Source organism: Octodon degus, unplaced genomic scaffold (genome assembly GCF_000260255.1).
Source record: "Octodon degus isolate 3935 unplaced genomic scaffold, OctDeg1.0 scaffold00034, whole genome shotgun sequence".
NCBI lineage: Eukaryota > Metazoa > Chordata > Mammalia > Rodentia > Octodontidae > Octodon > Octodon degus.
This window is the reverse complement of record NW_004524610.1, coordinates 10809335-10823903: the sequence shown is the minus strand read 5'-3', so window position 1 is coordinate 10823903 and position 14569 is coordinate 10809335. Positions and strand designations below refer to the sequence as shown.

Genomic DNA, 14569 nt, shown 5'->3' with positions numbered 1-14569 from the left:
TCTCCTTCTCCTTCTCCTTCTCCTTCTCCTTCTCCTTCTCCTTCTCCTTCTCCTTCTCCTTCTCCTTCTCCTTCTCCTTCTCCTTCTTCTTCTTGTACCAGGGATTGAATTCAGGATCCTGCACTTGCCAGGGAAACACATATTCTACTGTGCTATCTCCCCAGCCCTACAAGTTTCCTTGTCTGCCAGGACCAGGACAGCTGCACCACACTTTCTTTTTTTGGGTGGAACCGGGGATTGAACTCAGGACCTTGTGCTTGCCAAGGAAGCGCTTTTTCCACTGAGCCATCTCCTCAGCCCCCTTGCAGTTTCTTTTTATCAAAAAAGTAACACATCACTTACAAATATAGGGATATACCTTGCCAATAAAAGAACTACTACTCTACTTTTCAGAGTCATGTAAAAATTGAAGCTAAATCGCAGTCCCTCTAATTAACTTGGGGCAAATAAAATCTTACAGTTTACCCCCCTGGAAACTAGGGTCACTAGTAGAGGTCCTGGGTGGTATCTCATGAGGGCTTTGCCACTCTGAATCCTCACATGGAAAGCATAGCTGTCTGTCTGTGGCTTCCCATGTGCCATTTCAAACATGCTTAGGATGGTCACAGAGCAGATACTCCTAATGAGCACATGCTTTTGTGGACTCTGTTACAGTGGGTCAATACAACGAAGCACTTAGACCTAGGAGCCAAATTACCAAGCTGTACTATACTTGGCTACAAATAAGTGCTATGAAGTTCTTCTAATTGCTCGGTTTTAAAATATTAAAATTTAGAATTTAAGATAATGAAAATTGTTTATGTGTTTAAATTGTAGATGTTGAAGAATCAGGAGGTACATATAATTTTATATATATATATATATATATATATATATATATATATATATATAGTGTGTGTGTGTGTGTGTGTGTATGTGTGTGCACAGATGTCAGAGAGAGAGAAATACAGTCAATGCTATTGAAGAAATTTTCTTTTAATTAGCATCCCTTTCCTGCTGGATCCAGCTCATATGTCTTACCAGGTAGTCATGTGAAGGGAGTTTGGATGATGTCATTGTAGTTCAAATCCCTTTCACAGTAATCTAGAATGGAGAAGAGAATGTGCCATAGAACCTTTTAATATCATTTAATATTTTACTGTGCCGTGCATTGTCTTTGCCACCATGTCCCTCTGCTCCTGCTCTATCTATCTATCTATCTATCTATCTATCTATCTATCTAATTTTCTTCTGCCTCATAATGATGATGGATTGGCTTATGAACTAATGATATCATTGCCCTTTGATGCCTCTGAATTGAAGGGAACTACACATAGAGTGGACGGCTTTCCTGGTTTTTCTACTGAGCTGTTATTCTCAGAGTCAGCGGGATGTTCTTTCCTTGAGATACTATGAATAGTCTGAGCACCCACGAAGCTGAACTGAGCAATCAAACGACTGTAGGAGCAACCTTCCATATTTATTAGATATGATGGTTCACTCTAAAGGACTCATAGATTTCATCATAGTTGGTTTGTATCCCTAAAAAATGTTCCTTTAAATTATTACAATTTAACAACATTTATAATTCTGAACCAGTTCATTGAATTGTTACTGGTGAATAAGAGAGTAGTCTTTGGACAAAATAAGATACAAATCCCAATATCTTGCAGTTGTATCTTTTCAGTCTGGAGAAGAAATCAACTTCACCTCTGAAAATCCTTTCTCCTTTTCATATACCTTAAGTAGGACCTAACTTTGTTTTCAGTTTCTGCTGACAAATGTAAAGCAGTGTACTTTTTTATTTTGAGAAGGTAATAAAGTTATTGCAGCGGTGTTTTCAAATCAGGATGAACGAAATAGCCTGGTAGTACACAGGATATAAAATTCACTATGCAAAATTTGTAGTTACACTGCGAAAATGATTCTTCTTATTTCAGCAATTTAGGCTGTGAAAGCGTCATGTCCTAGAGATTAAGCAGAATGGTGCCACAAGTCTAAGTTTTAAAATAAGAATATGCATTTCTTGTAGAACTTGAAGGCCAAATCTGCTGTATAGTGTGGCATAGTTGGCATCAGAATTTTATATTTGTATCTAATTCCTCATTTACACCATGCATGCATAATCCTGAAATATGTACAGAGGGACTTTTTCTATGAAGACACTTTTTAATTGATCTGATTTTCTGAAAGGACTAAAAAGAGTTATTGCTAGGTTTGTAATGGTGCCCTCCTTTTACAAGCTGGATAAATCACCAGCTGCCACTTGGTCACTAAGCAATTGCTTAGAAAGTCTTCCTTTGTTCCAGTCAACTAACTCCTTTAATTAAATAGTAACAGTTTGGAGGTGCCGTGGATCAACTTCAGAGCAATTGGTTAGCTGCATGCTTCAGAGTAAGTGGTAGTTCATCTTATTTCTTGAGGTCTTAATTTCCACATCAGAAAATAAATTTTTAATTAATAAATAAATAAGTGCACAAACATCACCATGTCCAGGTAACAACTCCCTGGCTGAAGTTGTGCTATGAATTTTCTTGTCAGGATCAGGTAAAGGTTAGGTAATTTTTCTCGCAGCGACACATAGAACTTTGTCCCTCTGGGTGCTGTGGAGCCAGACCTTCTTTCTGTAAGGACAGTTTTAAGTTTTTTCCACACTGCAAAAAACCCTGGCAATGTAATGGTGAGAAAGTTTTATGAACGCTTTACAAATTTTATTAATTACAGACATAAAAGAAAAAGCTAATTCGTTCAAGTTCTCGTTGTTCCCCAATCAGTGCTATTAGCTTTTTGGATACTTTCTTCCAACGGAGGTAGTAGTTGATACATCCTCCTCCAGGGACCTGCCTCAAGATGGAAATGAATATCCTCCATAATTTGCATTCTTGTGTAGAAGTCTACTGCTTGACTAGACCACACTTTAATATTGTTGAATACATTGATTAACTTTTGCCCTTCTGAGCAAAGATTTAATGTATCTCCTTAAAATAAATTTCTAGAAGTGCAATTATGTTTTTTAATGAGCACATCTTTATTTCTTGATATCACTGATGGGTTATTTCCAAAAACTCCTCTCAGCTCACTTGCTCGTGTGCAGGCTATGTGCTTGTGCTCCTTCCCTCGGGCTCCTCGGTCCTGGCCAAGCCTGTACAAGGTCTGGGTTCTCTTTCTCCATATCCTGCTTTCTTGTGCTCTCAATAAATGGAAATTAAGTGATGTAAATGCAGTGGTTTTTCTGGTTTTGACCCCTGAAAGCTCACCTCCGATTCTCAGAAGTTATTTTGTGTGAACTACGTTGAGTGCAGGGCCCTGGGAGCAGTACGCACCCTTGTCTCTATGGTTGGACGTCGCTTCGCTAACCCTCATCTGACCTCGTTCTAGACCATGATCCACTGAAGTAGTTCCTTTGGATTGACACTGTTCTTGACTTGGGTGTGGGCTACGCCCACAAGTTTGTATAACACCCAGACTTTTTGACATCTTCCCTGCCTTTCAATGACAGTGCAAGATTAAGAGCCAGATATGTGATAGCAATTGAATTTAGAGCCATCATTTTGCATTATTAGATTTTGGAGGAATTATAATAAACAAATGATTATTTAAGTGTTCTATCAGCTCACAAATATTTAAATAAACTTAAGAGTAAGTTCTATAAAGAAATGTAGCAACACTTGGCCACATCCCTGACAGGAGTTAAAATTCGGACCTGGGAGCCAGAAAAGAGATTAGAGATGTATTTGGCTGCTTAAGGAATTTGTTAGAATAAAAGATAAAGTATCAAAAAAAAAATCTAGAAATTTTAAAAGAATATTCATCTTATAAATATATCTTGACTGCACTTTATTAAAAGGAAATCTAGGAGAAACCTTGTTAGATTAACCTAAGACTTTTGAAGTGTGTAGTTCAGGTTTTAATATCTAGGCAAAAAATGAAATAAATCATATTGCCGCACATATTATCCTGAATGCCCAAAGAAAACACTTCTAATAATGAATAATCTATTTTTTACTTCTTATGAGAGCAAAGGTTACCTCCCTATATACATTACTTATATTAATTCAAATTCCTTGAAACACTCAAGTACCATTCAAATATATTCTTAGCCTATTGAAATGTAATTTAAAATAATTCAAAAATTATTATAGAGGCGCTTCTAAAATAAATCACTGCATTATTTGGTACAATGGTGTTTTCCTTTCTCTGTTTCTATAATGTTAATTTTTCTTTACTTGAACATCTAATAGGTAAGCTGGGTGACAATTGACCAGCGAGAAACATTGAGACAGTGAACCTTTTATAAAGCAGAAATGAGAAGCTCATCAAGATGCATTGTGGCAGACACTAAATAAGTGAAATAAAACTGACATTGACATGATTCTTTCATTCAAAGGAATGATTAAAAAATTAGGGAAACAATTGTTCTTGGTGTCTGTGGAAAGCATTCTAATGTTAAAATTTACAGGAATTTAAATATATGGCAAAGAACATCAACTCTTGTGGCCATTTTAATATTCATAATCTCTTGTCATTTCCTTCTATGACAAATAGTAAAATAAAATCATAATAGAGATGCAATGCCAAGCTTTTTTACAATTACAGTGCTTTAAATCTAGCTAGAAAACTTTCAAGGGAGGCACTTTCTACTCCCAAGCTTTGTATTAACTAGAAAAAAACCCCTAGAATTCAGCTATCTCCCAGGCAGATTGATGGAGTCTTTGTCAGTGTCTGTGGTGAGCTAAAGCATATCCCCCGAAACATGTCAGGTTCTGGAAGCTGTAGATGTTTATTACCTCCTACAGTGGGAAAATTTGTGTAAACATGATTTCATTAAAGAATTTGAAATGCTTCATGCCTTACTTTCTCAGCACTGACACAGGATACCTGGCACCCACGACTTAAAGGAGGAAAGGTTTACTGTGTGGGTTTCCCAGGGTGTGGAGGTTTCAGTCTGCAGCCAGGTGGTCCGAGCCAGCATGGTGTGGCTGAGGAGATTGGCAGAGAAGCAGATCATGTTGCTGGGAATCACAGGACAGTGAAGAGAGGAGCCAGGAAGAGAGAAATCCTTCCAGGTTGTCCCCCCAGAGACATACTCCTTCTGACCCACATCCCTGTTCCTAACAGCAAATCAGCTGTAAACTCACCAGTGGTCAAATTCACTAAGGCCCTTGGTCCAGTCACCTGTCCAGAGTACCACAGGAGAGCACATGAAGCTTGGGGCATCTGGATATAAACCATAAAGGAGTATCTTCAACTGTCCATCTCAGGCCTAAAGCTAACCAGCAGTGACCCTTTAAGTGGAACGCTGGGAGAGCTATGACTGCAGACAGAAGAGAACATAATCTGAGTATGGATTAAGAGATTGAAACATATGGTTTCTAAACAAATGATTCTGGCAGCAGCTAGGAGTTTGAAGGAGGAAGGCTCTGATTCTTACCTCACTCCGCAGGAAGTTCTGGTGTCTTCTGACAGTGATGTTGGTTTTCTGGATTCAAACATTGTGAGAGAAAAGTGTGCTTCTTTGTTGTTGTTTTGCTTTCTTTTGATGGGGCAAGAATATGGGCCAGCAGGCAAAGGAGGTCATTCTAATATTACTGACTGCTTCCATTTCTGGAGGTTAAACTTGGGATACTTTATAACAAAGCCTCTGGGGCAAATACATAAAGCAATTAGGAAGGCACTAGCTTGAGAGGTATTTCATTTATCTATCTGGAAAGACGGGTGTAAAAATGGGACTTGCTTTGATATTTCCTATGTTACTGACATTTCCTGGCTCCGTAGTTTTTCTGATTTTGCATTTTATCGATTAACTGATTTTTTTTTTTTCTTTTTGTATTTTAGGGAAGGGTCTACAGAGTGTTCAGGTTCTCACTACTAGATGGGACCTGTTTACAGTCTCTCAAAAGCTAGGATTACAGGCGTGTGCCACCACGCCCAGTCTCAATTGCTGTCTCAGCATGCCCTGGGGGCAGGTCCAGCACTGCAGGCCAGAGGATCGAACCCCCGGCCCCTGCACCTGCTTGTAGGTGCTTTAATCTGCTGAGCCCTTTGGCCGGCCCGATTAACTGAATTTTGATAAGTGATGCATATTTGTAAAACACTACTGACATAGAAATAATTAGATGACACTATATTTTCATAATTATTTGCTTGATTTCAATACACTTTGAGAAAGTATCTGAAATAGAAAAAAACAAATGAAACAATTTCAATTTGTAAGTTCAAGTTCTTTATTAGTAGATAAGGCACTATTTGAAGAAATTTTAAAGACTGTATGTTTCTAAATATATCAACAAGCTCTATATGTGGTGCTATTTTGCTTTGTTTTCACCTGTGTCAGAAAGCATACATTTTTAAAACCAGACATTAATATCCACCACTAGTATATTTTAATAATTTTATAATAGGCAGGCTTTAGGATGGTGGATGGAAGTCATCAGCCTAAAGTTAGCTGGCAACACGGGTGAAGTGGCTCTTGCGTCTTGTGGACTGCACACTTGAGTTACTACCTAGTGTCCAGTAGGGATTTCCTTGTACCACCTCCGGGGCTGGTAGTATATTAAGTTTTGAAGAATATTAATATCACCGTGGAACAATTACTTGTGCATTTGATAACTGATTAAAATTCATGCATAATTTATTGAAATGAATAGAGATTTTTATAAATAAATCTCCTTGTTCTCAAGGGTCTGGAAACAAAATATATATGCTAATCTAAGGCTATTTTTTTTTATCTCCAAGAGAAAACACTTACTATGTCGTGGGATATTAGTCTCTTTAATGTGAGCTTCACTTGTTATCATGCTGCTGTTACTCAGGGTGTGTGCTTCCGGGCCTCTCTGAATATCGCCACTGTGCCCAGTTCGAGCTCCTACTTTGATTATTAGGCTTCCTCCCCCGCTTTCTGCCCAATCACTGCAAGCAAGATGTAAAACTCACCAGTGACATGCTGGCATTCTTCAGGACAAGGCTTTCTTTACATCAATTTCTTCATTTATAATACTAGTGGTGGATATTAATGTCTGGTTTTAAAAATGTATGCTTTCTGACACAGGTGAAAACAAAGCAAAATAGCACCACATATAGAGCTTGTTGATATATTTAGAAACATACAGTCTTTAAAATTTCTTCAAATAGTGCCTTATCTACTAATAAAGAACTTGAAATTCAAAGTTAACATATTCAGGTGTACACTGCTATTTCTACACATGCAAGTTTTGAAACGAGGCCTTCTGATTTCGATTTCATTTTACTTATAGAGAGAAATACCAGATGAAATGCAACACTTGTTTCTTTCCTTTTCTTCTCTCTCTCTTTTTTTTTTTTTTTTTTTTTCTCTTCTTTCTTTTCTTTTCTTTTCTTTCTTTCTTTCTTTCTTTTTTTTTTTTTTTTTTTTTTTGAGGAACCAGGGATTGAACTCAGGCCCTTGTGCTTGCCAGGCAAGCACCTATTCTACTGAGCTATCTCCCCGGCCCTACACTTGTTTCTTGTATTGTGTTTTCTGTAGCTTTTTACTTCCCTTTCTTTTCTTTCACATCTTTCACTCTCCTCCTTTTGTCAACTCCTTGGTCTCTGTGAGAAGACCTCAAGGTTTTGAGGGGTGAGATCTGAAGTTCATAGTCATGTGCAAGGTCCAGTTTTGGAGTTCTTATAAACCTGCCCATCAACCGAAGTTTACTACCCATAAGCTTTTCACCTATTGTTCCTTTTCACTGAGCATTCAAAGTGTCACACTGTCCACGTCACTGTTAAGCTATAAAAGTGTGTGGTGTTGCTACTATAGGTTGAAGCCCGGGAAGCTCAGAGTGTAGCATTGTTTCCTGCTGTAGCTTAAATTAGTATGTGAACCATCTGGAAGGAAAAGAAGCGTTGCAAAGATGAGGCAATTTGGTTTATTCACAAATACAGGCTGTTTTTTGAAATAAGTGCAACATTTAGAAAGTCTGAGAAGACATTTGCATTTTTTCCATTATGTTCATTTCTCCATTCAATTTCATTTGAGTTTCTCCCTATTAAAAGTTTAACAAATTTTGAGACTTTTGTAAATTGTGACTGGAAAAGTTCGGCTAGTAGAGAGAATGTCATGATATGAAATATGTTCCTATGTTTTGTATTAGCTGAGCAATGAAAAGTCTAAGGTGTTTTTGTTTCGTTTAAGCATACTCTTTTGAGATTAACTTCATTGCGTTCACTTTTGAACTGGAAATACTCCTCCTAGAAAACTACTTTACCTACATATTGTTTGAAATCATTAGCAAATCTTTAGTAAACATTTTATAGTTAAAGTTTATAAACCAGGTGTTCAGAACTATTTTCCATAGAAATAGCTCTAAACATATTCATTTATAGAACATATTTTATCTCTTTTCATGGTAGTTTTATATTTGTTCTAAACATGAATATGATTAACTACTAGTTTATTTTATTCTTTTAATTGCTAGTTTGTGATTTCCTTAATGAGTCATGATGATTTAGATGAATTATTTATACTTTTTAGCATTTTTAGAGGATAAAATATTGTGTTACACCTGCTTTCCTTTATCACAATGTATGAGGTATTTTTCATATAAATCTCAGTTTAAAATAGTAAATTTATGGATTTATTGTAATAGTTTTCTTACCCACAATATTACATGGATACCCACTATGTGGGCATGCTATAAAGTATGATAGAATTCGTAGCTACTAAATAGGTAATTTCCCTATGAAATATGAAGAAATCTTCTTAAGAATGCTCTTAGTCTATGGAGAGATCCAGGCTAACAAGAGTAGAGATGTTTGTATTCAGGGGCTTTTTACACAAGTAATGTTTATGAAAGTACAATTAAAAAGCAAATCTTCATGTCCAGCTGAAAAATCTCATTTCATTTAAACCTCTCCGAGATGGCAAAACTTCTCCATGGATTGATTTCTTTTCTGCTTTGCATTGTTTCCCATGGCGCGCATCACCATTAAATAGAAAATCCAGTTTGAAAGTCCCTGGCTGGCTCTTCCTGACTTCCCTGTAATTGTGTCTCCTGCTGCCCATCTCTGCCTGGGGTGGGTCAGGGGAGAGTGTTGTGTGGTTGCATTTAATGTCAATCGTTCTATCTGGAAAAATAACTTCAAGTGAATTTAAGGACAATGACCACCTTATTAAGATGAATGCCTTCCATTAAAGTACTTTAATTTCCCTGAAATATGTGAGAAGTGTTCCACAAGTTCAAAGCAACCCCCCACTGATCTCACTGCACTGATTACCTCTTCGTGACTTAATATTTCCTATGCACAACTAAATAGACAGAGCTTGAGCTGCAAAATCCTGCAGAGAGTCCTGCCTTCCCTCTCACTTGCGTCATTGTCAGTGGCAGCAGATGCTGTCACACATCATTCATATTTCTATAAATTTAACTATTAAAATAATGTTGCCCAACATTTCTTGCAAACAAAACCTCTGAAACTATCAAAAAATTAACTTGCATTGTGCCTTTGACCTTCATTTGATTTGTGCCAGATTATCTTATCCCGGGTGGCTCCCAAAGGCCCGCGAGAAGTAGTGATTTGTGATTTTTCCTGCCGGTCAGTTTGCTCCTACTGCGAGCTGGGTGTACAGGATTAGGTCCGCGTCCATCCTTAGCTTTCATGCCAGCCTTCACTGAGCCTTTCTCCTCAACTCATCTACGGGAATACTGAAGAGGTAAAAATAAAGCAGGAACAGAATGGAAAGAACCTCTTCACTGTCCTTCATGAGTAGAACAAAATATCAAGAGATCAGCTCTACTGTCATGGTGGCTAATGAAAGTTTTTCATCTCCAATTTGCTTTTCTTTCTGTGTCTTGTTTATTGTATCTTTACTAGTTTATGGAAGCAAACTCATGCTAAAATGATCATAGCCTTCATGAAAGCGTTTGCTCTTAAAAGTACATTTGCCAGACCACTCCTGTCTGCTTTCTCTTTAAATATTTATCATGTACTCCTAAAGTGATCATTCACTAAGCCTTTAGGCTTTGAGAGACATTTATGTATCTCTGTTTGTAATGCCTTAGATCTAATTACAGTGCACACTCTTCTGTCCTAGAACCGCCCCGGCCCATCGCTCCTCCCCAGCTGCTGGGCGTTGGGCCCACGTATTTGCTGATTCAACTGAATGCCAACTCCATCATTGGTGATGGGCCCATTATCCTGAAAGAGGTGGAATATCGGATGACGTCAGGATCCTGGACGGAAACCCATGCCGTCAACGCTCCAACTTACAAATTATGGCATTTAGATCCAGACACTGAATATGAGATCCGTGTCCTCCTTACCAGACCTGGGGAAGGTGGAACAGGGCTGCCAGGACCTCCGCTGATCACCAGGACCAAATGTGCAGGTAAGGCTGGAGGGCCATTGTACCTTGTAGAGACATGTGACAAGTGACCCAAGGAGTGCAGCACACCTACAATACTACAGTTCTGATGGCTTCGCTCATGATGTAGCCACACAAGCAGAGGCCCTCTGCAATAATGCGTTGCCTTGATGATGTCATAACTTAGCTGACTTCACAGCAGTGTCTGCTTCTTTCATTCTAGTGTTACTGTAAAAACAAATTCATTTCCTGCATGGTAGTTTCAGTGAGCCTTTTATGTATTCAATCCATACATTTGTAATAGCTGTGGGTGAAAGTGTTGCTGGGCAGAAGAAGTCTTTTCAGTTTAAGAAATACTGAATATGTTTGTACTATGAGGAAGTCATCCTCTTTAATAATATTTTAGTCCATATGCAGGCCTTATCATATAGGATAAATAGGAGAAGTTACTCAGGACAATTGAAAAATGCCTCCTTGAGACAGCTATTCTATTGAAAAAATCCTTTGAAAATTAGCTTAGCAGCTTGACGACCAGCTGTAGAATACAGAAAGATTTTCATTACATGTTTAGGCTTTCTCATTACTGTTGCCATGCCTGATACAGAACTATGAAAGTAATAGTGTGTGGAAAAATAAAGAAGAAAAGAAAAAGAAATAAAACATATTCAGGATTCCTGGCTCCTTATTACATGCTGCTGTTAAAATGGGAGGAATTGTTAGCTGTCTACCAAATGCCACTAAAATTTTAATCATGGAAGTTATCTGGGTACATTGTTTCAGAAGTGTTTATTAGGAAAAAGTTAATTTTCAGAGTAGCTTAAAATATATCTTATATTCGTCAACCATTTTATTGAAATACCTCCCTTGGCCATTTGATAGGTCTGCTTCTGAAAACAGAGAACAAAAATATAAATGTGTATATAACGTATCTTGTTTCTTGAGGATTTAGTTGTGGTCTGCAATATTATCTGGGTACTCACCAGGAAAAGTGATTTACAATTGAAACAAAACCCATTCTGTCCCCTGATAAACTCCAATCTGTTAATAGTTGTCAAGCCAGATAAATTTTAATGTATTTAAAACACCTATTAAAAATATTTCCTAAAGAAAATTTATGGACTTACCTATTCATTTGAAATGAAGGCAGTAGAGATGAGTAAATTAGTGAATTTACTAATTTATTAATTGGTACCATATTTAATCTGTTATTTGAAAAGCATTTGATCCTAGATAATCCTGTTTGTGTTCACCACTGAGCTGAAGTCCTAGAGTTTATTTAAAGTACTGTTTGGAGGTTCTCCTTCCTGCTCAAGGTCTGGTGATGGAAGCATTCTTTTAGCAGTAGATAAACTTTCTGCAGGAGAGGCGAGCTAGACACAACCTCAAGTAGAGTAGAGAAGACACTGAAAGCAGGTGGTGCAGAGAAGGAGAACTAGTTCACAACATGTTCCAAGATTAGTATTTCTTGTAAGAAATAAAGCCATGCTGTTAAGTTGAGCTGTGGGGGACTCAGGTCAATAATTTCTGACATTGCCAGTTAAACAAAAGACCCAATGCTATTATGGGCTACTGGACTCTTTTAGAATATTTTGCTGAGTTTACACACCTATAATATTCAATAACGGAACTTAGAAATAATGGGGTATACCGATGAATGTCCATTTTGTATCTGTGTATTCAAAGAGGTTGGGATAGATATATAGTTGCATTCTCTTAATGAATAGAATGATTTGTTCTAATGGTGTTTGTAAATAGGATCACAAGTCCGCATCTTGTACAGCAATTAACCACTAAGAAGAATATATGCAGTGCATTATTTGTTGAAGCTGTACTTCCGATTTGATTTGAAACTGTCTCATTGCTATCTGTTTATCAATAAAACTTTGAAAAAAAAAAAAAAGATTAGTATTTCTTGGTAAAGTGAAAATACGGACCAGCACCCATTTCACTGTGGAACTTGTTCATAAGTTTTCTATAAAATTACCCTTTTGGGTTTCTAATAAAATTACCCTTTTCTGCATTTTTGTCTTTATAATGTTCATGCAGAATGTAGCAACCAGTGATGATTTGATAGTCTGTGTCCCCCTCTCAACATCTCTTGCCTGTACTTCTCTTAAATGTCTGACTTGATTTTTACTTCTTTTTTGGTCGTCCAAATGGGTCTTTAAAACTTAGCAGTACCACAGTGTGCATGCGTGGGCAATGGAATTTGTGCTAATCTAGGAAATATCTGAAACTGATCATTGGTGTAAAGGCCAGGGAGAAGGCAAGGGGAGGAGACCGTCTTTTCAAGAGCATTGTGTCTTCCGTGGGTAATATCAGTGCTTATGATCAGCGCCATGGCAACGGACACCAATTTCCCATATTGAAAGCCATGTTTGCAGTACATATTGAACTGCAACAAGTGAAAAGATGACTGTACAGTGCTTTAAGGTGTTCTAGTCACGGAAGTCTCCGTCTATGTAGAAGGTCAAAGAGGAAAAATAGCTCACATGATAGCTGCTTTCTAACTTATAGCATGCCTTGATATTTTGAAATTTCATTAGTAGCTTTATGTGATCTTTTATTTCAAAACATTTAGTCGATATTCTTTTATGGTAAATGATATCAAGCTCAATGACTTGCTGTTGTGTGAGCTTTAGCGATATTGTTTTAGAAACCATTTCCAGTGTTGCGAATCTTTGTCCCACATAGAATTAATGCCTCCACAGTTATATCTGAGGTGAGTTTTTTGAGAGAAGCGATATATATTAGACTGCTGAAGTGCATTGTAGATTTGAAGGGAAACACGGTCATGAATTCCAGTAATGTCCCCTGATCTTTCTCTAAAAGAAAAAGAGGAAAGTTATTCAAATATATGGAACACTATTTCTAAAATCATCTCTGAAAAAGAGAATTTCAAAACAATTGATAAGCTTTAAATATCCACCATTTGTATTAGTTAAAATCATGGTGTTCTTCTATTTCCCCTCTTCAGCATCCACTTTTCTTTCCTAAAACTTAAGAAAGACTGCTTGAACTCTAGCAGCACCGCTTGTGGCCTGTGCCTGCAGTTCCATCACCACAAAGCAGAATAAAACTTAGCCTAACTTTGGTATCGATGGCTTTTTAGTAAAGATTCCAAACATTTCAAAATTGTTAGACTCTAGATAAATATTCGCTTTGAGATCCAAAGCATGGCCTTTGGAAGAAGTCCCCATATGATTTTATTTAAGGGCATCATGGTACCCAGAATTGGCAGTGGCACTGAGTGCTCCATCTATATAATACTGTATATTGATAAGGATCAGGAATATGTCACTTATAATTGTAATTTTTACCATGAATATAATTTGGTTGAATTAATATTGCTTATTTGGAAGTATCCATTTTAATGTCATCTATGTCTTAGTCTTTGATAAGTGTAAGTACTTCTTAGTTGTAAATATATATTAATTTCACATGAATGTCTAAGATATACATGATTAGTTTGGGCCTTCAGAAATTGCAATGCATTTTTTCTGTATTACACTGAGACAACTTTTGAGGCTCCTAAGTATCAAACAGTAAATTACTTATTATTTGCTATTTTTAAAATCCTATTATAAAGCACTTAAGACATGGATATTTTATTTCTGGCTGTAGTAAATGTTGTTTACTTGGAAGAAATCTGCCATGAAATTTTCAGCAAGTCTGCTAAATATCCTTCTGTCTAAATGAATTCATTTTACACTTTGGGAGGGAATGTAGGCTTTCTAGCTAAGTATTGATGTGAGTTAGTTTAGAGCCAATATATAAAGTGAGTTCATCATGATATGTTCTATATCCTCACCAGTGTTTTTAGTTAGATATGTTCTTATGTCGTTCTTGTGCTTGGTGAATTTAATACTCAGGGAAGCAGAAATCTCGGTCAGTGACGTGTCCAGTTCTAGACCGCTTGGCCAGGTGGCTCCAACCCCCTGGCCTGTACGGTGAAAGCTTCCTTCCGTTTCCTCTAATTCCTATCATAGACGAATTCTCCCCCTTCTTTGTGTAGTATAAGATGAATAAACAAAGGTATGACAGGTAGAATCTGGGAGGCATACACATTTTTTTTTAAATTTTAGTTTAGTAACAGATTTAGAATTCCTAATTCACACATTCAAAACTGTAAAATGTTTTGAATGCAGTGTGCAAAAATTAACATTTGTTTTTAGAACAAAGAATACACATTTTTGAGCAAGATTGTCTCTTTTGGGCCAAGAAGACCATGGCATTTGCCAGTTAGAAGATTATAAGCAATACACAAGA

General features: G+C 37.1%; 1 protein-coding gene across 7 annotated transcripts in view; it reads left to right on the top strand.

Moving 5' to 3' along the window:
- The window catches only part of Ptprk (protein tyrosine phosphatase, receptor type K), a 555880-nt gene that overhangs the window by 329431 nt on the left and 211880 nt on the right, over positions 1 to 14569 (top strand). For all 7 annotated transcript variants that reach the window (XM_004630251.3, XM_004630250.2, XM_004630249.2 and 4 more), the window contains exon 7: positions 10031 to 10324. In XM_004630251.3, the coding sequence (XP_004630308.1) occupies positions 10031 to 10324 (294 nt within the window). The remainder of the gene's footprint in view (positions 1 to 10030; positions 10325 to 14569) is intronic.